A 27,480-nucleotide genomic window follows, 5' to 3' on the forward strand; every position below is an offset into this window, starting at 1 on the left:
TTCAACCGTGTAGCTCTGTAACGACCTTGGAATTTTCTGTGCTAATCCTTCCTTAAGTAGTTGTTTTGGGGTAATTAGCGCTTTACTCGATTGCTTGTGAAATCCGCATCAATCACTTTAAATTGTATCTGCATGGCTCAAAACGTGTAGATTAGTGAGCGCTACGTTACTCTGAAATCTGGGATCCATCGCTAAATCCAGTTGTTCTGGAAAATTTTTGAAAGATCTGGATCGGACCTGGACCGCGCGTCGAAAGTCCGATGGCGATGATCTTATGCTGTTGCGGTCACTGAGTTGGGCTTGACCATCACCTCGAAAATCAAGTCCATGTGACGTTCTAGGTCGATTTGCTTGAGCTCGGAGTGAAGAGTGTGAGAACGGTTGGAATTTATTTAGCTTTTTATGAAATCTTAGTCAAGCTTGGCGACGATTTTAAGCTATCTCACCGTTGGATTCTGACCCAATTTCACCCTCCGATCAGGATAGTTGGCCCGGGCATATCCTAGTGCTTGTGGACTGATCGAGTTTCCGTGACCGTTGAATTGAGTGTGGTCCGCCACGGCCGATCCACTGATGGTTGGTATGAAAACTCAGCTTGACCTAGATCCATGGTCAATGAGCTTAAGTCCGACCTTTCGTGGTTATAGGCCCACCAGAAGTGCTTCGTTGGATCGAGAAAGGCATGCTTTGGTTATAACTTAAGTATACCTTGACCCTGGGGTTATTTTCATCAAGAATAGGCCTATATATAGTCCTTAAACCCTAGCTCTCTTTTCCATACGAATTTCTCTAACCCTAGCTTGGAAAGAGAGTGGAAAAGAGAGAGAAAGTGAGAGAGATAAGTTGGTGAATCATCTTGGATTCTTCTTTGTTCTCCTTCATCTTTGAACCTTCACTTTGAATCGTTCTTCTGACGGTTCTGAGTTCTTTTGGGGTAAGTTAACCTAACCCTAACCTGTGTTAGAGCTTAGATTAGTCTTGGTGTTGTCGTATCTCATTTCTATCCTTGTTTTAGGGTATTCTATCGCCGTTGACGAAGACAACTCGTCTAAATCAGTTCGGTGTTTCTTTTCTGGCTTAAGGTGCGGACTTTAAGTGTATAGGTTATGGTTTTCAAGGCTTTCAATCCCAGTTAGTGATTTATTCTTGTTATGGATGAGATTTCACATGCTAAATGTTGTGTTTACGTTGCTTTCCTGATATGCATGTGCTATATTGAGATTTGTGTATTCTATGTGTATTTATAAAGTACCGTATATGTATAAAATACGCACTTGTGTTTGCCATGATTATTTATCATGTATGTATGCTAGATGCATGTATGACGACTCCTTGGTAAAAGGAATTGTCTAAGTGCATGTATTCCAACATACGTCATGTATGTTGTTCCATGTATGCTAAGTGTTTGTAGAAATGTATGAATGATCTAAGTGTAACTTATTACACTAATTGTGGGCGTTGAGAAGCGATTCTCAATACTCCCATTGATGCGCATGATTTCCTTTATGCAGTTACATTCCAAGTTATTTAAATTCAAGCATCTCCTATACTTACATTTATGTTAAGTTGATATTCTTCAGATGCGTATGTACCATGATTGGAGTTGTTGTTCCATTATTGTTTTACATTCCATATGAATATTTGTAGTAGTGTAAGATGTTTGGGACTATGCCTTAGTCCAAGAAATCGGTAATTGACCCTATGTTCGTGGTTGAGATTGCTTTCGCCACGTAGGACGTATTAGACGAACCCGAATCGTATTAGAGTTGGCGGCAGTGGTTTGGCCACGCGGAGTGTTTGCGCACTTTATGTCGTTCAATTCAACGTGCGCTCGTGCAAGTCGAGTTCGTCAAGTAACCCGATTGTCTGATGTATGTTCACCTTGTATTGGACGCTATTGTTTGAATCTAGGGTACCGAACTCACCAGTGAAATCCTATTAACTATGGTACTTGATCTGCTAAGACTCATGAGCCGGACATGGTGGTATGGGACACCGTAGTCGAGCTGTTAGCCTATGCTGGGGTGAGGAGCCTCCCCGTAGTGACCAGTGAGCAACTAAAATCGTGAGCCGATTATGGTGGTATGGGACACTATATTCATGCTGTCGACCTACATTGATTGGTGACGAGCCCTTTGTAATGACCTCGAGCATACCTGGATACCGTAAGGAGGTGACGAGCCGAATTGTGGTAGTAAGGGCATGAAAGGCGTGCATTGATTGGTGACGAGCCCTTTGCTACGACCTCAAACATATGATCGTATGAGATGTCTAGGATTGATGACCCTAGTTTGGATCCCTGTTTGGATGGTGACATGAGGAAGGTATCTTAGCTTCCCAATCCTGCTATATGAAATGGACTAATAACAACTTGGTAATCATATCCATGCACCGCATTTGCATGTGCTTTGTAGATGTGGCGCACTTTGAGGCGATGTCATGCGTAACGTAAGATGAAGACGCTGAGGGTGTACGCGTGAGGGCACGCATCATATTGCATACATCCTTGCATTAACAAGAGTACTTAGGATTTATTTAATTATTCTGCTTTATCATTACTGTTTGATTGAACTGATAACATGTTAACCAGTGCCTTATTGTTCTACTAAGTTGATCACTCACTCCCACGTTTCTGGGGCGGTGTTAAACACCCACCAGACTCTGTCTTAGGCTCTGATGTTGCAGATGTGGATGCGACTTCTGAGGCAGAGCGGGAGCTGGATGATGACGAGGCTGCCTTCTCCTATATGCAGTTTTCAGACGGGTTCTAGCGAGCCTTGGTCTGATGCGCGGGATTATGGGATTATTTTTGGGAACTGAAATGATGTAATTTGATACTTACAATTTTGTTAAATAACACTTTCATATGATCTGGCTTGTATATGTATTTCAGGGATTTACACTTGTACACATATTTTTCTATAAGTCTTCCGCTTGCTTTATTCACTTATCCCTGAATCATATCTGTGTTTTGGCTTAATCTATTCCATATTTTATGCACTAATACAGTCAACATACATCCATTATTAATTATGTTGCATAAGTGATGTTTTGGAACTCGGGAGCTGAGTTATGCTCGACCCCCGAATTTTAGGGCTTTACAAGCTCCTTGATCTCTTCTCTTATCTCTTCATCGCATCATAGGTTCAATCAACGCTTCTCGTACACACTCCGTCCTTCTTTTACGCCATCACCAAGCCCAAAAGAAGTTGCACAGAACTTGAACTTCTCTGTAGGAACGACCTTGGTAAGCATGTTTGCTAGATTCACACTGGTGTGAATCTTTTCCAGTGTGACGCCTCCTTCCTCAAGCACCTGTCGGACAAAGTGGTGATGAACATCAACGTGTTTAGTACGTGAATGATAAACAGAATTTTTAGCCAAATTGATAGCGCTCTCGCTATCACAGTTAACCGGCACGGCCTCCTGCTGAAGTCCCAACTGATTTATCATGCCTCTGAGCCAAACACCTTCTTTAAACGCTTTTGTCACTACCATATATTCTGCTTCGGTCGTGGAAAGAGCCACCACGGACTGAAGCTTCGACATCCAACTGATTGTTCCACCCGCTAGTACAAACGAGTATCCTGAAGTAGACTTCCTAGAATCTATACTGCCTGCGTAGTCGGAATCCACATATCCTACCAAATTTGTCCCTGTCTTTTCAAAAGTTAAGACGTAGTCTTTCGTACCTCAAATGTATCGAAGTAGCCATTTCACCACTTCCCAATGTTGCTTACCGGGGTTTGACATGTATCTGCTCACAACACTGACAACTTGTGAAATATCCGGTCTCGTACAGACCATGACATACATTAAACTGCCAACCGCATTCGAATAGGGCACATGAGATGTAACTTTCTTTTCCTCATTGGATTTAAGACATTGTTCTGAGGAAAGCTTGAATTGAGCTGCATGGGGAACGCTCACCGGCTTTGCCTGATCCATCCCATACTTGATCAATATCTTTTCAAGGTATTCTACCTATGATAACCAAAGTCTGCTCTTCTTCCTGTCTCTATAAATATCTATGCCAAGAACCCTCTTTGCAGCCCCCGGATCTTTCATCTCGAATGTCCCTGATAATTGAGTCTTCAGTATGTTGATTTCAGACATATCATGATAGGCGATTAACATATCATCAATATACAGTAATAGGATGATGAATTTTCCATCACTCAGTGTCTTGTAATAGATATAGTGATTGTATTTACTCCAAGTAAATTTCTAACTCATCATGAAAAAATTAAATTTTTTATACCACTGCCTAGGCGACTGTTTTAGGCTATACAACGACCTTAATAACCTGCAAACTTTTTTCTTTGCCCCTTTAACTTCGTAGCCCTCTGGATGCTTCATGTAGATCTGTTCTTCCAATTCTCAGTACAGGAATGTAGTCTTCGCATCCATCTGTTCCAGCTCGAGATTGTATTGAGCAACAAGCGCTAATACGAATCTGATAGATACCTGCTTTACCACTAGCGTGAATATCTCTGTGAAGTCGATTCTTTCTCTCTAAGCATAACCCTTCACTACTAACCTTGCTTTGTATCTATCCCGTTTTCTTTTGAATAAGCACTTGCATCCGATCGTTTTTCGACCCACGGGAAGCTTCACCAGCTCCCATGTGTGATTTCGTACAACGAGTCCATCTCATCATCCATAGCCATCTTCTACTTTTCTGTATCAAGCTCATCAAGAGCCTCCTGAATAGTAGACGGGTCCCCCTCATCTGTAATGAGGGCATATGCAATATTAGAGTCGTCCCTTTATCTTGCCGGTAACCTGCGATCACGCGGTGGGTTCCATCTCACAGGTGGCTGCTCCACCTGATCATGTACCTCTGTCTTCGCATCTATCTCTGCCTGAGTATCATCTGTCTCAATCTGGACGTCTACGATCACCATTTCTGGTTCCTCTTGCTCCTCTTGATTATTCTTACGAAATAGGGAGTTTTCATCGAATCTGACGTCATGGCTAGTGATGACCTTGCGTGTGACCTTGTTGAATAACCTATAACCTTTCACACTAATGTCATAGCCAACAAAGATATACTTTTTGGCTCTATAGTCTAGCTTATCTCTCTCAACTGACGGTACATGAGAGTAAGCCTCACAACCAATATGCGTAGATTTGAGTAGTCAATTTTCTGACAACTCCATACTTCCTCTGAGATTTTACATTCAATTGCCATCGCAGGAGACCGGTTCACCAAATAACAAGCCGTGTTAAAGGCCTCAGTCCATAGGAGAGTCTGATTCATTCACTCAGTCACACCGTTTTGCTCGAGCGTGTGGCGACTGTGTTGTGCTTGATGATCCATTCATCCTTATAATAATCATTAAACTCAGTAAAAGTAAATTCTCCACCATTATCAGTCCTTAAAACCTTTATTTTTCGCCCTAACTGTTTTTTCACTATTGTCTTCCATTGCTTGAATATGGTGAAAACTTCGGATTTAAGTTTCATGAAGTAAACCCAAACTTTCCTGGAGTAATCATTAATGAATGAAACAAACCATGACTACCCCCCAATGGAAACTTCTGGCGATGGCCCCCATATGTCCGAGTGCACATAATCAAGCACTCCCTTACAAACATGTTTTCCATATTTAAAAGACAGTGTAGATTGTTTACCATATATACAATGCTCGCATATATCTAAATCAGAATTTTTAAAAGCTGGAATCAAACATCGATCAGAAAGTACTTTCATGTCTTGCTCACTCATGTGGCCCAGACGAGCATGCCACATACGTAGAGACATGGAGTTTACAATAGTTGTTGCCGCTTCACTTGCTGAAGTGCTCGTAATCAACCTGTAAAGGTTTCCGTGCCTCTGCGCTCTCATAACCACGAGTGCCCCTTTTGAAACTTTAAGGACACCATCAATACCGGTGAACTTGCACCCTGTAGCCTCGAGTGCACCAAGAGAAATCAGACTTTTCTTCATATTAGGAACATGCCTGACGTCAGTCAAGGTACGCTCCATCCCATCAAATATCTTGATGCTCATCGTCCCAATAGCCACAACATTACAGGCATTGTCATTACCCATAAAAATCTGTCCACCATCGCATTCCTTGTAACTGGCGAACCAACTCCAATGAGGAGTTATGTGATATGATACTCCTGTGTCAAGGATCCACTCATCTGCATGATTGTCGTAAACATGTCCGATCATGGACACCACCACTTGTCTCTTCATCAGATGTGACAACATTGGCCTCCTTAGAAGAAGCTGCTGAATTTTTTTTCTCCGTTTTAGGATTTCTACAATCCTTCTTCATGTGTTCAGACAACCCACAATTCCAACACTTTAATTTTCCTTTGCCCTTGCCCTTGGATTTGGATCTAGGCCTTGAGGATCCTATACTTCGCTCAGAATCTCTGCCTCTCGTAATCAGTGCATCGGAAGCTGCCCCTATGTCGACGTTTAGCTTTCTCATAGCCTTCCCTTGAATGGCTGAGATGACGGTGTCAACACTTAAGGTTTTATTCGCGGTGCACATCATGTCCCTGAAAGACTCATATGATGCAGGAAGAGAATTCAACAATATACATGTCTGTTCTTCATCTTTGACCACTTCCTCCATATCCAACAATTTGCACATCAATTTATTAAAGTTGCTGATATGGGCTTCTAGATCTCCACCCTCTGCCATCTTGAAGGTATAACACTGTAGCTTCAAGTGTAGGCGATTTTTAGAGGACTTCTTTGCATAGATGTTCTCTGACTTTGCCCACAAACTAGCTGTAGTTTTCTTCCTCAAAACATTATAAGGAACCTTATCCGTGAGACATAAACGGATAGAGGCTAAAGTATTACTATCAAGGTCCATTCATCATCTTTCATGATAGATTTTCGCGCCTTTATCTTGCCTTGCTTAGTTAACAGGATAATCATCTTAACCTTCCATAACTCAAAATTATTTTTGCCTGAGTACTTTTCAATATTAAACTTGTCGTTTCCCATTATTACTAATCCTGCAAATTCAGATCTGTACCCCAACGATTTGCTCTGATAGTACTTGTTGGGGATTTGTACTGCGGAATCACAAAGATCTATATCTAGGATAGCAATTCAATAGTAACAAGCAATCACAAAAGAACATAAAGATTTAACGTGGAAAACCCTTACGGAAAAAAACCATGGCACAAAGCGACAGAAATCCACTATGAAAAGAAATTACAAGACAGAGGACTTACCCGATTCGAACAACCTCAAATCTCACCCTTGCTACACCCTTTGATAACCCTAGAACCCTTTAGGAACCCTTGTAAAACTTTTATAAAGCTTTAGAATACCTTAGAATAGCCCTAGGAACCCCTATTTATAATTTAGGAAACTCCACTTACGCACCTAGTCCAGAAAAGTCCAGAAAGCGCCTCAAATTTACGCAGTCCGCGCAGGATCTGCGTAACCTCGATTGGTCGAGCCGAGGCCTCGACTGGTTGAGGGACCCCCTCGACCGGTCGAGCCATCCCCTTGACTAGTCGAGCGGCCCGGACACCAAAAACATGTGCTCGCTGGACTTTGAGTCGAGTAGTGCTCAACTAGACGAACAGCTCTCTCGACCGGTCAAGTTGTTGAAGGCTTGACCAGTACTCCAATTGAAGGCTTCTAACAACAAATGGATGAGAAACAGATCAAGGTACTCCAATTGAAGGTTCCTACAACAACAACAACAGCTCCGATTCAAGTTGTTGGAGTTGATTATCCGGCATATATGGACAGAGGGTTTATTGTTATGTTATTATTATGAATTGAGTGGCACAGTTAAACAATTAAGTCAGGAGCCAAAACAAGGAGCCTGTTCAAATCAACCACATGTGAGAAAACAAGCCAATTCACCTCCTCAGTCCGACGGTGAAATTAATATGCCAACTGATCAGTCTCGATCAACTGCAAGAGGAAGGGCCTCATAGTACAACTCTCATGTCTCTTGTCCCTGGCTCATTTCAAAGATGATTAGTGCAACGACTATTATAAGCAAGCACACTACTAGATAAAGGCCCGGCTATTTAGTCCATTAGTTGGAGGTGCAAATGCGTAATCATTATCTGAATAGCGGAATAAAGAGATCATCTATAAATTAATAATGAACGTCTCAAATTAAAAACTTAAATGCACATGTGTGGGAAGACATTCCCAATGCCTTCACGTTGCTAAGAAGGAATTCTTAATCTTATACTTATTACACTCTTAGGAAAACATTTCAATGGGATTATAATTTTCTATCTATGTTACAAGGAAACCAAGACATATTTACAGAAAAAGAGGGCCGAAAAAACTTATCCATCACACTTCTTTCATCTAGAGTCTTCACATCACAGTTTTCTATATCCATTTTAAAAATCTAATATAGAGATCATAATTCAAGTGTCTCACCTCAAACCCATATGTAATTATCTGTAGTAAAGTACATCAGATTGCCCAATCTAAATAATGTAACAATCAAATCAAAAGCAATGATCATGTGTGGCTTGAGGTGGAGCACACATCCGACAGTCCAATGGGAGGGGTGCTAGGCCCAAAAAGGCCATGAACCCTGACCCGTTCATTTAGTGGATCTACTCTGTTGATGACCCATGATAATCACACCGAATGGACGATCCCATCAATTGACACGCCATCCGTATGGTCAGGCTAGTCTCTTAGTCCCTACTGCGTGATTTTCAACCGTGGGTCATCCATGGATAGGGCCCACTAGATGAATGGTCTGATGATTTTGTGTTATTAAGAAGCATTGAAACATGAACCAATGGAGGTGTCAATGGGCCGGGCTCGAACATACATGGAACATGGCTCTGGAGCCAGAGCTCAAGCTCACCTTGAATTTCAATAGCCATGGCCTAGTATGGCCTGTGGCCGATAGCTATTTATAACAGAGAAATCATCAAATGCACCCATTTCTTTCCCACCAACGTCACCCATGAGGAATGACCAAAACATTCAAAAGGACACAAGGTTGGGCCTGGTACGAAAACCTGTCTGATCCACTCATTTTGTGGGCCCCACCAGAGACCTTGAGTGATACGACCACCTGTCCATTGATTTTTTCTTCTCCTGCTCGATGAGCAATCAACGTGGCATGGGTATGGCCCGCTCGTTGCACTGATTGAGTTCTCTATACCGATTCCTATTCGAGCCCGTTTGGCTCTGGTGACCCAGCACCATACAGATAGCTGGTGTCAAAGCTCCGTGGGCCTCACCATGATGTATGTAGTTTATCCACGCAGTTCATCCATTTCATCAGCTCATTTTAGGACATGAACCTAAAAATGAGGTGGATCAAAAGCTCAAGCGACCACAACGCAGAAAACAATGGGGATTAAAGGCTTGCTATTGAAAAGATGGCCCACCGCAATGTTTATTCGCCATTCAACCTGTTCTCAAAGTCGCATAAGCGTTCAAACCCCACTATTTCCCTGTGATGGGGTTCAATTAAGCTTTGGATCTGTCTCTTATTCTATTTTATTTTTTCAGATCATGCATTAAAATGAAGGGGGCAAAAATGGACCGAAGGAGTGGATAATACATCAGCTATGCTGCTGACGCTGGGATAACCAGCGCAACAGCGTCCTCCAATTCGGTTGTGACTAGTGCCTCTTAGCGTCGGACGTGGATGGCCACCGCCATGTTTTTGGAAAATTTACCCCATTCATTTCATTGGCGAGCTCAATTTATGATAAAAAAAAAGATAAAATCAGGTGGATCCAACAAATTCAAGTGGGCCATACAAGAGGAAAAATTGGGAAAAGAAATATTTACAGTTGAAACCTTCTTAGGCTCCAACTTGATGATTATATGTCATCCAAACTGTTTATAAGGTCATTATCATTGGAATGAATTGAAAATACTATATATATATATATATATATATATATATATATATATATATATATATATATATATATATATAAGCTTAACACAACTTTGATGGCCGCAAGAATGTTTCAACGGTTCTCACTGAATTCCTGCTCTTTCCTCTCACGTGGCCCACTTAAGTTTTGTATCCATGTCTTTTTGGTCGAATAACTTAAAATAGGTAAATTTCCCACAAACATGGCAGTGGCCCCTACCCAACATCCTTGCTGAGGAACTTTGTAGGAAATCAGGGTCCTTTTCCAACTCGATTTAAGGCATGAGTCCAAAAGTGAGGCAGATTTAAATATCAGGTGGACCATACCATAGGAAACAATAATACTAAATGTCTGCAGTTAAAAACTTCATGGGACACACTCTAAGGAGCGTTTGACTGGGTGGGATAGAATTGCATTCGGTTACGTGCAATTCCATCCACATTTGGAGAAGATGGAAAGGTTAGGATTAGGTGGGATAGAATTGCATTTAGAAGGATTCGGTGGATTTTGAAATCCACTATACTTGTGGGCCCCACATTGATGCATGCATTTATCAATGCCATCCATTCATATACACGGTTTACACACGTGACATTATAGTTATATATGTGTACAAGTGAATGACAGTCATTTTGAATTTGGTCCATTGATTATAATTCCACGGTCCAAAAATGATTTCGCTTACAATAAATATTTCCATACATGCACTCATTGTGTAATAATGGTGTTAGTCTTATCTAATACAATTAAATAGCATTCAATTCCACTTACCAACCCCTTGATTAGGTCACACGGATACGATGGTCGTGCAATCTCCACTGTTTCCATTGGTGTGGTCTGCCTAGGAGTTTTTTTCCAGCCTCATATCTTGGCTCATGGAAAAATGAGCTGAAGAAATGGATGAACCGTGTGGATAAAACACATACATCATGGTGGGCGCATCTCAGGACCGGAGGGGTCACGACCGTATCCGCTGTACGCGATCGCTTCTCTTTATGACATGCTACCACTGGCTGGCACGTAAGAAGCATCTCGGGAACTTTGATGTACTGTGTATGGCAGCATTTAAAAGGTATAAAGAGGAATGCTTCCACATATTTATTACGAACATTAATACGAGATAGTACACGCCATAAAATGCAAGGAAAAGGATTGGCTACTCCCCCTGACACCAGCCAATGGCTGGTGGTCGGTGCTATGTGGGCCCTACCATGATTTATTTGTTTCATCCATGCCGTCCATCTATTTTTACAGATCATTTTACAATATGAGACCAAAAACGAGATATATCAAAATCTTAAGTGGACCACATTACAGGAAACAGTGTTGAATGAGCGTTGACCATTAAAAAACATTTTGGGGCCATAAAAGTTTTGGATCAAGCTGATTTTTGTTTTTTCCATTCATCTGGGCCTTTATGACCTAATCAACATATTGGATGTCAAATAAACAGTATAGTGGGCCTTAGGAGGATTTTGATGGTGGATATCCAATCACTAATGTTTTCATATGGTGTGGTCCACCTGAGATTTATATACGTCTAATTTTTGGGATCAAGCAATAAAATGATCTGTAAAAATGGATGAACGGAATGGATGAAACACATACATCATTATGGCCCCACAGAGCACCGACCATCAGCCACAGGGATGGTGTCAGGGGGAGTAGCCAATCCGTTCCCAAAATGCAAGTGGACCCCACCTTGCTTGGCATGGACCAAATACGGTACGGCAGACACTGTGGGCCCACCTAGGCACACGCCGTCCATCTCATTTTTTATTTTTTTAAGATAATTTTAGGCCACTATCCCAAAAATGAAGTAGATCCAATTATCGGAATTATTAGGTGGACCATATATATCATAGGTAATAGTGGTGGTTGACCATTAATTGGCAACAAAAGTTTTGGAGTAAGCTGATATATGTTTTTTTTTTTCCTCCTCTTCATCCAGGCTTATGTGGCGTTATCAACGGAATGGATGGCTAATAAACACTATCAAAACATTAAGTTGCATCTTAAGAAGATTTTAATGGTAGAGCGTTCAATCACCACTGCTTCTTAAAGTATGGTTCACTTGAGAATTCAATCTTCTTTATTTTTCGAATCATACCTTAAAATGATATGAAAAAACTGATGGGCGGTGTAGATATAAAATACATACATGCAGGTGTGACCTACGTTAATGGCCGCACGGTCGTGGGCGAGTCCGGGTTCTCACTAAATCCACCTTCTTTATATTGATTGGCCGGTGTACCTGACACCAGCTATATAGCTGCTGTAGGTACATGTCGTGCGAAGACGAGCACTGGCGCTCCTTAGCTCCGAGTTGTACGAACGGTTCAAAGGAGATCAAAGTTACATGGGCCCACAGTGATGTATTTATTATATCTACATCGTTCATCTATTTTTAGAGATCATTTTAGAGTATTATTCAAAAAATGAATCATGTACAAAGGTCATCTGGACCACACCATAAATAGCAGCAAAGATAATGATTTTCACTGTTAAAAGATTTGTAGGGCCCACCATAACGTTTATTTTACATCCAATCTATTCATAAGGTCACAAATATCTGAATGAAGAGGAAATTTTTTTTTCATATTGATCCAAAACTATTGTGACCCCAAAAAGGGTTTCAATGGTAGGCATTCAATTCCTCACTTGTTTTTTTAGTGTGGTCCACTTGAGAGTTGGATCTGTCTTATTTTTACTCTCATGTTTTAAAACAAGCTCGCCAAATGAATGGATGGTTTGGATATTACCCGTGACTCATGATCAAACCCACAGAACTTACTGACATCAATACAGCAGCTTGATAGCTGGTGTGAGGTACACGAGCCGAGGTCTCACCAGGGGCTTTCATGAGCCCGTCAGATCAAACTTCCAGCTCTTTCGGAGGTCGTTCGTCTGCCGATGGAAACAATATTGAGAAGGAAACGGATAGGCTACTCCCCCTGCCACCGGCCAATGTCTGGTGGTCGGTATTCTATAGGCCCCACCATGATGTATATGTATCATCCATGCTGTCCATCTATTCTTCAAGATCATTTCATCGTATGAGAGTAAAAATGAGGCATATCCCAATCTCAAGTGGACCACATTACATGAAATAGTGTTGAATGAATGTCGACCGGTAAAAACCGTTCGAGGCATAAAATTTTTGGATCAAGCTGATCTTTGTTTTTTCACTTTATCTTGGCCTATATGACCTAATCAAAAAATTAATTGTCAAGTAAATAGTACAATGGGCCTTAGGAGGATTTTAATGGTAAATATCTAATGACTATTGTTTTCCTATGGTGTGGTCAACCTGAGATTTATATCCCTCTAATTTTTGGGACCTAAAATGATTCGTGAAAATGGATGAACATAATCGAAAAAAAAACACATACAACGTGGTGGGGCCCAAAGAACACCGACCATCAGCCACCAAGATGGTGGCAGGGGTAGTAGCCAATCCGTTTCCGATTGGGAAGCCCTGGTCCATATGGGACCGGATTAACTACTGAACTCGACAGTAGCGTTTCCCGCTTCTGAAGTAACATCACCACGTTCTATTGGCCCCATCATGATTTATGTGTTGCATCCACACCGTTCATCGATTTGGAGAGATAATTTTAAGGCAAGAGTCAGAGAATGAGAAAGAGCCAAAGCTCAAGTAGACCTACCACTGAAAATAGTGGGGATTGAACCCCTACCATTAAAAACTTCTTTGGACCATGCAAGTTTAAGCTGATACTTGTGTTTTCCCTTATTCCATGTGTGTGCTAACTTATAAACAGTTTGGATATCAAATAAAGATCACGGTGGGTTCTAAGAAGGTTTCAACGGTGGGCGTTACTATCCCTACTGTTCTATTTGGTGGGTCCACTTCGACTTTTGATCTGCCTCGTTACTCGGCTCAAGCCCTAAAATGATCTCTCCAAATGGATGGATGGTGGAGTCCAAAGAACGTAGTGAGGTCACGTCAGTAGCCAGACTCGCTGCTTTCAGGTTAAGTAGCTAAATTCGTTAAAAAGATCGGTTCAGATCGTCTTCAGCTGATCAACGATGCAGATCTAAAGGTGGATATTGGGATGACGTTCCACTACATTATTGCCATTCACTTTTTTGAGTCAACGATTTCTTTTTCTTGGTTAATGTGTAATGTCTGCTTTGCCATCAAAACATCAAGACAGCTGTATTAGGTTGGTAATATTAGTGCTCCTAGATGCATCCAGGCCCTGGGATGGTCCAATCGATTAATCCGGGCTGTCTACTGGCTCCATCCAGGTTTGGAAGTTGATTGGCTGGTGTGGGTACGTATCGTGCGAAGACGAACGGAAGCGGATTGGCTGGTGCACCTCACACCAGCTGTATAACTGATTTACTTCATCTACATCTTTGTGACCTTAGGAACGGATTGGATGAAAAATAAACTTTATGGTGGCCCTACGAATGTTTTAACGGTGAAAATCATTACCTCCGTTGTTATTTGTGGTGTGGTCGAGATGATATTTGAATATGATTCATTTACTGGATAATGGTATAAAATGATCTTTAAAAATAGATGAACAATGTAGATATAATAAATACATCACTGTAGGGTCGATGTAACTTTGACATCCTTTGAACCGTTCGTACGATTCGGAGTGTCTTCGCACGACACGTACATACGGAAATTGTAACTTAGACATCCTTTGAACCGTTCGTACGATTCGGAGCGTCTTCGCACGACACGTACATACGAAAATTGTGAGAACGATTCAAAGGATATCAAAGATACATGGGTCTAAAAGTTATGTATTTATTATATCCATACGGTTCATCCATTTGTTGAGATCATTTTTAGAGAATAAGCTTAAAATAATTCATATCTAAAGCTTAAATGGACCACACCATACATAGCAGCTTGGACAATGATTCTCACTGTTAAAACAGTCATAGGGCCTACCATAACCTTTATTTTCCACTCAATATGCTCGTAAGTTTACGCAGACCTAAATGAACAGGAAAACAAATATCATTTTGATGTAAAACTTCTGTTACCCAAAAGGGTTTCAATAGTAGACGTTCAATCCCCCACTGCGTGATCCACCTGATCTTTGGATCCATCTTATTTTTAGGCTCAAGCCCTACGAGGAGCTTGTAAGATGAACGGACGGTTAGGTTATAATGTATAACTCATGATGGGACGCACAGAACTTGGTGACGTTAACACATCAGCAAAGGTCGGTGGTGTGTACTACACCAGTCCGCTACCAGTTTCATGAGCCACTGGGGAAAAAAAACAAAAAATAAATAAATCCCAGCGACAGGGATGATTCTGACCATCCAATCGATTGGTTATATAGAATAGACTGTGGAGATCTTTTAAAGAACTTTTAAAGAAAAAGTTCGGTCAACATGTCGGGCCATCCGTTTGTTGGAGCACATCAAGGGTTGCCCATAGTGAAAAGGAAAATTCTATCTAGAATCCCATCTATTTAGCTTTAAAAAGGCCAGCTTACAGATGGATCGGAACATCTTGGGCGGATCATTTTCACCTGCCAGCCATCTTGATCAGGTCAATTTTACCTACCAGCTGTGGATGGAAGTTGTATTGCACCTACGGAAAAGGGACATGGATTAAGTGTCCTAGCGTAACAAGTCTCCGTTCAATTAGATTATGAATTGGGCATAAATAAAATAAAAATTAATAAAATATATATAAAGAAAGAAATTATAATGATAGAACTAGCTAAAATACTGTTATTCTCTCTTAAGTGTTTAAGTACTGCTAAGGACCACCTAAAAAACACTAAATAACTCAAGGTTTTGTAATGCCTGTCTTATTCTATATAATCGCGGTGAATGAAGTTAACTCACAATTTAGAGTACTCAACTAATATATACACTTATCTAATTTATCAAGTCATTCTGAAAACTAAAATTTTAATATATACACACACACACTTCTCTATCTGAATCCTTTCAAAATAATACTATAGAATGCATATACTTTTAAAGAAATATTATTTAAAACAAACTATCAAAAATCTTTTTTTTTTAAGCAAATAAATCTTGAAATGTGTATTTGTAGAAATTTGTTGTAGCTATCATGGCATTTTCCTATGTAGATGTGTAATTTGCAAAGGACCAACTCTCGATCATTAGGGTTTGCAAAGGCATTTCTATATAAAAAATTTAAATAATAATAATAATAATAAACACTCTCCCTCCCATTTTATTCTAACCCACACCATCTCTCTCCCTCTTTCCATCTCATGACCCCATTGCTCTCACTCTCTCTCTCTCTCTCAAAATCTGAACTTCTCAAGACTCGGGTACCCAAAAGCCTGTGGAATCTTATGTAAAAAATTTAAACTTTATGCTTGTGTATGAAATTTCATAATGGGGAGTACTAGACACCATAGAAAATCACATACACAGCATTCATCTTTAAGAATTAAGTGGGCTAACTTATAATATTTTTTAACATTTTTCGTTAAAATTATAAAAACACCACTAGACATTATATCGTAAATTTTAATCAATTGGGAAGTCTAATTTTGATACTGTCCGTAAGAATTACATAGAACAATTCTAAATGGTTAGAATGCCAAAGAGACCACATGATCATGGTGAACTAGAACATGACACCTTCGAAGCCGTCGATCAAGGAAGGTGGTCACGAAAGTGATCCGACCAAAAAAGTCGTGATGTTGTGAGGCCCTCAACCCACTGTTGAAATTTCATTTCGAGGTGTGTAAATATGATTTATAAATTAACCTGGGAGTAATAACGGTTCACATTAACCTATACCTAGAATTGATTAATTAATTAATTTGATGATTTGATCGTGACTAAACTTTAGGCTTAAGCTATTTGGCGAATTTTAGTTGTACAAAGTAAATCTCCACGTCTAGATCAGTTTGAAAATATTTAAACGAGCAAAACAGCCTCTAGACCATTCAATTTGTGTCCCATAATCGTGAAATAAATTTTACAAGACTTGATTTAATGAAAGGCTTGAATCATACCATTCTTGGGTCTATTTTAATGATTAAGATGAGCATTTCACTGTTTGCTATATATACCATTGAAAAAACCTCGAAAAACCAAGACAAATGAGTGGCTGTGATCACTTAGACAGTGGTTTTGTTATACCATAAGTGCAATTCTCAACCGTTTTTGGGCCAACCATGCGCGCATTTTATATATAGATGTTTCATCTCCCATTGTTGGAAAAATCGATTGTCAGAGGAGAGAGAACGAAGAGAGAGAAACGAGAAGAAACAGAGAGAAATAGAGGTGTTTTCTTTCGTGGAGATGTTGGAGATGTGAGAGCCGATGTACTTTGGACGTATTCACCATTTAGAGATTAGAGCATCATCATCTAATTAAAACCAATCATCAAGATATGTTGAGTCTCTTCTACATTTTTAATTAAACCATTGTTTTATAAATAGATTTTTTAGTTCAAGCTTAGATCTTGAATTTTAGAATTTAATTCTAAAATTAGGATGTTAATTTGAAAATTTATTTTTTATTTAGGATTTTGAATTAGATCTATAAATCTATATCTAAAGTCTTAGAATGTATAGAGCCTACAACCTATGGCTTGCCAAAGGTCGAAAATGCCCCCTGCTTGTTCCTTCAAGCGGACAGGTGGTGCTCGAAGACGAGCGCTGACACTCCTCGTACTCCGAGTTATACGAACGGTTCAAAAGATATCAAAGTTACATGGCCCCCACAGTTACGTATTTACTATATCCACAACGGTCATCAATATTTCGAGATCATTTCGGAGCATTATCCAAGCAAAACAAATCATATCCAAAGGGCAACTGGACCACACCACAAAGAGCAGCAGAAAATTGATTTTCACCGTGGAAACTTTTGTAGGGCCCACCATAACATTTATTTTCCATCAATCCATTCATAATGTCACAAAGACCTGGATGAAGAGCAAAAACAAATTTTGTAATGATCCAAAACTTCTGGGACCCCTAAAAGGGTTTCAATGGTAGACGTTCAATCTTCCACTGCCTTTTACAGTGTGGTCCAGTTGATAACTAAATCTATCTTATTTTTCTTTCCAAACGTTAGTACAAGTTCACAAAATAGATGGAAGGTTTAGATATAACACATACTTCATAAAATGACCCACAAAGGCGGTGGGGATTAAAACAGGGAAAAGAAAAAAGCCTGGTATCTATGGTTACGGATTATAACCATATAGATAACAGCAGCCAATGCTCTTTCAATATGTCCTCTACTATGCATGGAAGGTCTTTCGATATGTACTTTGATATATCGAATGTCTTTCGATTAATCGAAAAAGGTCCAAAACTGTTCAGCAACTTTGCATAAAAAATCCTACAATTTTCGATTAATCGAAGTGTATTCGATATGTATCGAAGATATAGCTACAGATTATAGCCGTAGCCATAACTGCAGTCCATAAAAGTCTATGCAAATTTTTTTATTTTTTTATTTTTTATTTTTTACATGGAGAAATTTATTTTACCTACAATTTTCTCTAATACGTATTTATATAAATATGTATATATAAGCATATTAATAAAAAAATTCTCTCTTTTTTTCATTTATTTCTCTATTCATTTAACAAGAATATCTTCTAAACCAAAATTAGTTACTTGATGTACCCTATATGATTTTGGGGTAGGAGAAGATACTTTAGCCAACTAACCTAGTTATTTGCATGCATTTCACGGTCAATTCGCTTCAATTCATTTCATTCACTTTGCGGTCAATTTCAATCAGTTCGTGGTCATTTCCATGCATTTCACCGTCAATTCCCTCCACTTCACGGACAATTCCATGCATTTCACGGTCATCCCAAACTATTCCGTGTTGATTCACGGTCATTTCGAGGCATTTCACGGTCAATTCCCTTTCATTTGCATGCATTTCATGGTCAATTCGCATCGATTCATGATCATTTCATGCATTCATGGTCATCCCAAATAATTAAAGTGTTGATTCACGGTCGTTTTGAGCCATTCGCGGTCATTCCCTTCACTTCACGGTCGATTGCAGGGATCGGCCGTGAAGTGAAGGGAATTGACCGCAAAATGCCTCAAACGACCGTGAATCAACACTAATTGTTTGGGATGACCGTAAGTGCATGGGAATGATCATGGTCTGATTGAGCCGAAATGCATGCAAATGACCGTGAAGTGAAGCGAATTGGCCGCGAAATGCATTCGAAACGATCGTGAATGAACACGGAATTGTTTGGGATGATCGAAATGCATGAGAATGATCATGGTTTGAAGCGATTTGGCGAAATGCATGTAAATGACCGTGAAGTGAAGGGAATTAACCGCGAAATGCCTCAAACGACCGTGAATCAACACGGAATTGTTTGGGATGACCACGAAATGCATGAGAATGATCATGGTTTGAAGCGATTTGACCGCGAAATGCATGCAAATGACCGTAGAGTGAAGGGAATTGACCGCGAAATGACCGTGAATCAACACGGAATTGTTTGGGACGACCGTGAAATGCATGGGAATAATCATGGTTTGAAGCGAATTGATGGCGAAATGCAAACGACCGTGAAGGGAAGGGAATTGACCAGAAATGCCTCGAAACGACAGTGAATCAACACGGAATTGTTTGGGACAACCGTGAAATGCATGGGAATGATCATGATTTGAAGCGAGTTGATGAGTTGCATGGAATCGACCGTGAAGTAAAGGGAATTGCCGAAATGCCTCGAAACTACAGTGAATCAACATGGAATTGTTTGGAATGACCGTGAAATGCATGGGAATGATCATGGTTTGAAGCGATTTGACCGCGAAATGCATGCAAATGACCATGGAGTGAAGGGAATTGACCGCGAAATGCCTCGAAACAACCGTGAATCAACACGGAATTGTTTGGGATGACCGAGAAATGCATGGGAATGATCGGTGGATGGTGGCTTCCCTCCGCTTCAAATACTTTTTGAGATGATGATAGTGGTTCATTCTCTATCGACCCATGGAATAACACACCCTCTAAATCACTACAATCTCCTTCTCCCCCTTCATACGAATAGATATAGATACTAGCTCTTTTTTTCCGCTGTTGTAATCTCCACCGCCTTTTCCTTTGTGGGTCCTTTTATGAGGTATGTGTTATATCCAAACCGTTCATCTATTTGGCGAACTCGTACTAACGCTTGGGAAGAAAAATAAGATAGATTTAGCTATCAAGTGGACCACACTGTAAAAGGCAGTGGAAGATTGAACGTCTACCATTGAAACCCTTTTAGGGGTCCCAGAAGTTTTGGATCATTACAAAATTTGTTTTTCCTCTTCATCCAGGTCTTTGTGACATTATGAATAGATTGGATGGAAAATAAATGTTATGGTGGGCCCTACAAAAGTTTCCACGGTGAAAATCAATTTTCTGCTGCTCTTTGTGGTGTGGTCCAGTTGCTCTTTGGATATGATTTTTTTTGCTTGGATAATGCTCCGAAATGATCTCGAAATATGGATGAACGTTGTGGATATAATAAATACGTAACTGTGGGGCCCATGTAACTTTGATATCTTTTGAACCGTTCGTACAACTCGGAGTTTGAGGAGTGTCAGCGCTCGTCTTCGAGCACCACCTATCCGCTTGAAGGAACAAGCAGGGGCATTTTCGACCTTTGGCAAGCCATCCGTACAGCTGGGGCGTATTCTCGCAAAGGAAAATGAGGTGGGCTTAGTCTCCTAAATGGGCCATAAATGGGTCGTACAGTCGCAAATTTCTCTTCTTTTTTTTTTTTTACACTACTGCTAAGGACCATCTAAAAAACACTACATTACTCAAGTTTTTGTAATGCCTGTCTTATTCCATGTAATCGCGGTGAATGAAGTTAACTCACAATTTAGAGTACTCAACTAATATATACACTTATCTAATTTATCAAGTCATTCTGAAAACTAAAATTTTAATATACACACACACACACACTTATCTATCTGAATCCTTTCAAAATAATACTATAGAATGCATATACTTTTAAAGAAATATTATTTAAAACAAACTATCAAAAATCTTTTTTTTAAGCAAATAAATCTTGAAATGTTTATTTGTAGAAATTTGTTGTGGCTATCATGGCATTTTCCTATGTAGATGTGTAATTTGCAAAGGACCAACTCTCGATCATTAGGGTTTGCAAAGACACCTCTATATAAAAAATGTAAATAATAATAATAATAATAAACACTCTCCCTCCCATTTTATTCTAACCCACACCATCTCTCTCCCTCTTTCCATCTCATGAACCCATTGCTCTCTCTCTCTCTCTCTCTCTCTAAAAATCTGAACTTCTCAATACTCGGGTACCCAAAAGCCTGTGGAATCTTATGTAAAAACTTTAAACTTTATGCTTGTGTATGAAATTTCATAATGGGGAGTACTTGACACCATAGAAAATCACATACACAGCGTTCATCTTTAAGAATTAAGTGGGCTAGCTTATAATATTTTTTAACATTGAGACGAATAGGAGTGATTTAGCCTAAGTAACATTTTTCGTTAAAATGACCACTAGACATTATATCGTAAATTTTAATCAATTGGGAAGTCTAATTTTGATAGTGTCCGTAAGAATTACATAGAACAATTCTAAATGGTTAGAATGCCAAAGAGACCACATGATCATGGTGAACTAGAACATGACACCTTCGAAGCTGTCGATCAAGGAAGGTGGTCACGAAAGTGATCCGACCAAAAAAGTCGTGATGTTGTGAGGCCCTCAACCCACTGTTGAAATTTCATTTCGAGGTGTGTAAATATGATTTATAAATTAACCTGGGAGTTATAACGGTTCACATTAACCTATACCTAGAATTGATTAATTAATTAATTTTGATGATTTGATCGTGACTAAACTTTAGACTTAAGCTATTTGGCGAATTTTAGTTGTACAAAGTAAATCTCCACGTCTAGATCAGTTTGAAAATATTTAAACTAGCAAAACAGCCTATAGACCATTCAATTTGTGTTCCATAATCGTGAAATAAATTTTACAAGACTTGATTTAATGAAAGGCTTGAATCATACCATTCTTGGCTCTATTTTAATGATTAAGATGAGCATTTCACTGTTTGCTATATATACCATTGAAAAAACCTCGAAAAACCAAGACAAATGAGTGGTTGTGATCACTTAGACAGTGGTTTTGTTATACCATAAGTGCAATTCTCAACCGTTTTTGGGCCAACCATGCGCGCATTTTATATATAGATGTTTCATCTCCCATTGTTGGAAAAATCGATTGTCAGAGGAGAGAGAACGAAGAGAGAGAAAAGAGAAGAAACAGAGAGAAATAGAGGTGTTTTCTTTTGTGGAGATGTTGGAGATGTGAGAGCCGATGTACTTTGGACGTATTCACCATTTAGAGATTAGAGCATCATCATCTAATTAAACCCAATCATCAAGATATGTTGAGTCTCTTCTACATTTTTAATTAAACCATTGTTTTATAAATAGATTTTTTAGTTCAAGCTTAGATCTTGAATTTTAGAATTTAATTCTAAAATTAGGATGTTAATTTGAAATTTTATTTTTTATTTAGGATTTTGAATTAGATCTATAAATCTATATCTAAAGTCTTAGAATGTATAGAGCCTACAACCTATATTGAATATACACTATTGAAACAATCATAGACCTATGGTCTAAACGGTTCAACCTTGATATTTTTGTTTATAGATCTTACATGTACATCAGAACAAGGAATTTCAGTAACCTAAAGTGAACTAAGAATCTAAGTCGAGGAATCCCTTGAAGCTTATGAACTTTCTATATACGAAAGTTATAGTTTTAACATTGTTTCATGGAAAAATCTGTTATATTTGATGTCTTAAATCAAGTTAGATATAGGGTCTATCGATGTCATTGACGATCTGTTCGATGTCACCTTTGATGACATCGAACAGTGCTTGATCCCATTAAGATTTTTTGGATTTTCATGTTTTATATTTGGACAGCTGAGGTGCTGGTACGATGTCATCAACAAGGCTTCGATGGCATCGATGGGATTAATTCGATGCCATCGAAAGGCCTTCAATGGCATCGATAGGATTCTGTGTGGTTTTTACACAAAACTATGAATTTGCGAGATTTGTTTTCAATTTCGTTTGGAATTCTTTCCAAGGCTATATATATGAGTGTAAAGGGGATTGAGAGGTATTCTAAGGTATTCAAAGGGGTGTGACAAGGGTGAGATTCGAGGTTGTTCGAATCGAGTAAGCCTTTTCTCTTTATAATTTCTGCTTTCATAGTGAATTTTTGTCGCTTCGTGCCATGGTTTTTTTCCGCAAGGTGATGTCGACATTAAATTGCAGGATCACGCCTGAGGAGGTGAGACCTAACGATGAGGAGATCAACGACACGATCATCAAACAACCCGAACGAGGCGGCGATTAGGTAGATTGAACGAATTGAGAATTTGGGATGAAAGTCAACCTTCCTAATTTCAACGATCAACTGTACATCGAGGACTTCTTCAATTGGTTACTTGAAGTCAAGCAATTTTTCGATCACATGAAAATCCATAAGGAAAATAAGGTAAAATGGTGTATAACTTAAAGGGCGAAGCTTCAATCTGGTGGGAGCAACTTTAACTCAAGCAGATGAGATAGATGAAGGCGACAATTCACACATGGCTGCGGATGAAGCAGTTATTGTGCGCGTGATTCCTCCCTAGTAATTATGATCAAGTATTGGTCCAACAAAATTAAATTTGTTGGCAGGATAGCCAATCGATAATGGGTTATATTAGGAAAATCCTATTGTTTGTCAGCAAAATGTGAGGATAGCCAATCGATGAGAGATTATTCAGAGAAATCCTACTGTTTGTCGGCGAAAGGCGATCTTGTTAAGACAGAGTCACAACAAGTCACAAGATTCATCAATGGTGTACGTGTGGCCCTTGTGGAAATGGAGAACCAACCCAATACTTCTGCAGCGAATGAGCATCCTCTCATAAACAAACAGGATTTCGTCAAACACTCTGAGGAGATGGGAGTGATAGTGACATTAATAGAAAAGGAAGCAAATACGGAGTCCGTGACCATTCCAGAATATATAAAGCATGTGTCGCAGGAGTTTAAGGCGATTGTGCTCACCGAACTTCTTGACGAATTATCTCTTATGCAGAAGATTAGTCTTTCTCAAGTTGAGTTTGTCTTCAACAACACGAATAATCAATCTATCAACCATGCTTAATTTGAGGTTTCGTATGCCCGAGTTCCTAAACCTACACTCGACTTGTTTTCATTGCCTAAACTACTTGGAATGAGTGTTGCGACGAAGAATATGACAATTTGGGTAAAAATTATTTATGCTGATGTCCATGAGAGATCAAAGAAGCCTACTTTAGAGTAAAAGGTAAAGGTTAATAAATGTCAGCATCCGAAATTGAATACATATTGTAAACCAAGTCCGTTGAAGAACTCAAAGAAGTTAAACACGTATCGTGAACCAAACTCGATGACAAGTTTTTTTCAAGTTGATGGGTCTGATGTAGGACGAGGATCAAGTGTGTTCCTAACACATATGGACCAGAAGAAGCCCAAGTAGAAATCAATAAAAATTTAGCATAATTTGACTGGTCAATAAATTTGGTCGACAAGTCAAAATTCTACCAGAAATTTCAGATTGTTTGCTGGCTAATTTCTGTTAGTTTATACAGGTAGAAATACTGTTCAACAGGACAAAATATTGTTTGATAGATTGGGTTGACAAGTCGAACATCACAGAATTTCAGTTTAAATCTTTGGATACATTCTTGCTGTTTTGACCTGTTGACTCGATGGGTCGACAACTAATTGATAGACGGTGAAAATTTACACATTTTTCAAAATTTATTTCCTTATTTAATTAATTAGAACTCGTTTAATTATTTTTTTTGGATTATTTAAATACGTAAAACTCTTTCTATATTTTTAAATTTTTTTTATAAATTTATCAATAAAACTCTTTAAAAGTTCTTCTATGTTATTGATAGATTTTGAGAAACCTTTTATGGATACAAGAGTACCTTATGAATTGAAGGTGTTTATCTATCAAGGAAAACAATGCACGATGGACCTCATCACATCCTCCCTGCGTCGAATATGGTAACCATTTAAGACATGGACCCGCTCTTAATATAAACTGGCCCAAAAATCAAGGAAGAGTAGACATTAAATGGGCATTGATCTCACACATGTACTTTGTTAATGCTTGTGCTACATGGTCAGAGTACCATTCTTTAAATATTCCATTTGATTACCAAAGCACCAAATGCTCATGAACAGGACTAATCAGAGCCCAGAAGATCGGATTCTACTTAATTTTTTTTTATAAAAAAAAAGGCATAAGGTTGCCACGTGGCAGCATGTCCTAACATTCCCTGAACGGTCCATTATGTACAACTATACATACTCTGATACAGCCATCCCAGATTACCTTATCTTCCACTTGTATAAGATGACAATTCTCGTTTCTTAACTAAACAGATAGGATAGTCGACCTGACACAGTTTATACAGTTTCCAACCCCATGCAGCACCCATAAAATAGATGATCATGTGCCCAAGTGAGCCCCACGGAGCAATCAACCCACCAACAGTACAGATCATAGCCAGCCTTTTGTATCAGATCTCCCCATCCCACAACTCCTCCAAAGTCTTGTAAGGCCCAGTGGCTGAGACGAATTGGTCTCCAGGAAGTCCTTTCCGCTGAGGTATCTGACCGATCAGGTGGGCCTCGCTTTCTGTCAATTCCCAGTCAAAGATCTGAATATTCTCCTTCATCCTCTCCTTGTTATGGCTCTTTACCACCATACCTGCCCCTTGTTCGTATATCCACCTCAATGCAACCTGCACACAATCCCAGGTCAGGACTTTTTCATAAAAAGAGAAATGCAGGACAAAGCCATTACATGCACAATGATATATGATGAGGACCATTCATCCAGCGGGCCCCACCATGACTTGGGCGCATAGTTCTAAAACTAGAAAAGTCTGACCTGATGTTCATATATACGGGTCAGGTGGACTCCAAGACTCGGGCGAGTCGTGCACACATGAGTGCAATTCAGCACATGTACACACACCACATGTGCGAGCATGGCACATAGGTGTAAGATCCAATCAATCCATCAAGTTGGTCCAAAAAACAAATCTGGTCCACTCAGCATGTGGGCCCAAATATTAGAAACAGGTGGATAGCTTTGAAAACTCCAGCTAAATTGAGTTGACTTGACGAGTCATACTGAGTCGACTCATGCATGGGAGAAGCTGAAAAAACCAAACTGATAAAACTACCCAAATGATTTTAGTACCTGAGCAACAGTCTTTCCTCTAGCCTCAGCAATCTCTTTCAGCACTGGACTGTCCATAACATCATTGGAGCCCCACGGAGTTCCTTTCGCCCCCAACGGAGAGTAAGCAGTCACGTGGATACCGTTCATCTTGCAGAACTCCCTCAGCTTCTGCTGCTGCCACACCGGGTGCATCTCCACCTTTCAAAAACCAACTCATCAACATCATCATCGCCAGCTGCCCGGCCTCGATAAGAGAATTTCCGATATGCTTCTCAAGAAATGACTTACCTGATTGACTGAAGGAGAGATCTTGGCCGTTGAGAGCAATTCAGCAAGCTTCTTGGAAGAGAAGTTGCTGACTCCTATGGACTTAGTTAGGCCGAGCATCTGACACTCCTCCATAGCTTCCCAAGTAGACTTGAAATCCATAGGAAGTAAAGAATCTTTCTCAGGTGGGAATTTATTTTCACTAGGCTTCATGCTCACAGGCCAATGAACAAGAAAAAGATCGATGTACTCCAATTGAAGGTTCCTACAACAAAAACAACAACAACGGCTCTGATGTAACTGATTAGGACCAATGATTCTGATCCAGCTGATTGGAAGGTTGGATCATGAATTTTTGTTAGTGGGGTCCACTCTATTGATGTCCCATCGATAAAAATCACATCAGATGGATTTCCAACCGTTGGTCATCAATGGATAGGGCCCACAAGAAGAATTGAAACAGGAACTAATGTTGTGTTTTACTCAAGAGTCTTCCTGAGTGCTGGGAGGACAAGATCCGGGTGGTTGTCGGTGCACCATAGTTTGGAGGTGATGAAGAGCTCATCTCGGGATTTGACGAGCCCGTTTTGTAGAGCTTCAGCAATGATTTTTCCAAGAGGCTGCTCCGAGCCATAGAGAGACGCCGTGTCGAAGTGCCTATAACCGATCTCGATGGCATGAAAGACTGCAGCTTTCATGGTTTCAGGTGCGACTGGAGGATATGAGGCAGTGCCCATGCCTACAACGGGCATGGCTCCGGTGCCTGAGCTCAAGTTCACCTTTGGAATTTCAATAGCCATGGAATAGTATAAGCCTCTGATAGCAATTAATTGGGTTATTGTATTTATAACAGAGAAATGATCACATCCATCCATTTCGAGGGGAAGCGGATTGGCTGGTGTAACACACTATAGCTGGTGCAGGTACGTGACGTGTGAAGACGAGCGCTGGCGCTCCTCGAGCTCCGAGTTGTACGAACGGTTCAAAAGAGATAAAAGTTACTTGGGACCCAAAACGATGTATATATTATATCCACACCGTTCATACATTTTTTGAGTTC

The 27,480-nt window shown here is 39.7% G+C and overlaps 1 protein-coding gene across 1 annotated transcript; it reads right to left on the reverse strand.

Annotated features, from left to right (window-relative positions):
* Nucleotides 1-25,200: 25,200 nt before the first annotated feature.
* Nucleotides 25,201-27,239, reverse strand: LOC131249133 (non-functional NADPH-dependent codeinone reductase 2-like). Its single transcript, XM_058249709.1, has 4 exons — nucleotides 26,904-27,239; nucleotides 26,442-26,685; nucleotides 26,172-26,351; nucleotides 25,201-25,707 (listed from the first exon to the last, which is right to left on the reverse strand). Exons 1-4 carry the CDS (start codon nucleotides 27,218-27,220, stop codon nucleotides 25,483-25,485), a joined length of 966 nt encoding a protein of 321 aa, XP_058105692.1. The 5' UTR covers nucleotides 27,221-27,239; the 3' UTR covers nucleotides 25,201-25,482.
* Nucleotides 27,240-27,480: the final 241 nt, after the last annotated feature.

The sequence above is a fragment of the Magnolia sinica genome, chromosome 6 (genome assembly GCF_029962835.1).
Source record: "Magnolia sinica isolate HGM2019 chromosome 6, MsV1, whole genome shotgun sequence".
Taxonomy (NCBI): Eukaryota; Viridiplantae; Streptophyta; class Magnoliopsida; order Magnoliales; family Magnoliaceae; genus Magnolia; species Magnolia sinica.

What these genes read in the sequence shown, in the direction of transcription:
- LOC131249133 (XM_058249709.1), bottom strand. Translation starts at nt 27,220, where the DNA reads ATGGCTATTGAAATTCCAAAGGTGAACTTGAGCTCAGGCACCGGAGCC. An exon ending in TCTCTCCTTCAGTCAATCAG is followed by an intron (nt 26,352 to 26,441) that starts GTAAGTCATTTC and finishes GGTTTTTGAAAG; the next exon opens with GTGGAGATGCACCCGGTGTG. An exon ending in GAGGAAAGACTGTTGCTCAG is followed by an intron (nt 25,708 to 26,171) that starts GTACTAAAATCA and finishes GATTGTGTGCAG; the next exon opens with GTTGCATTGAGGTGGATATA.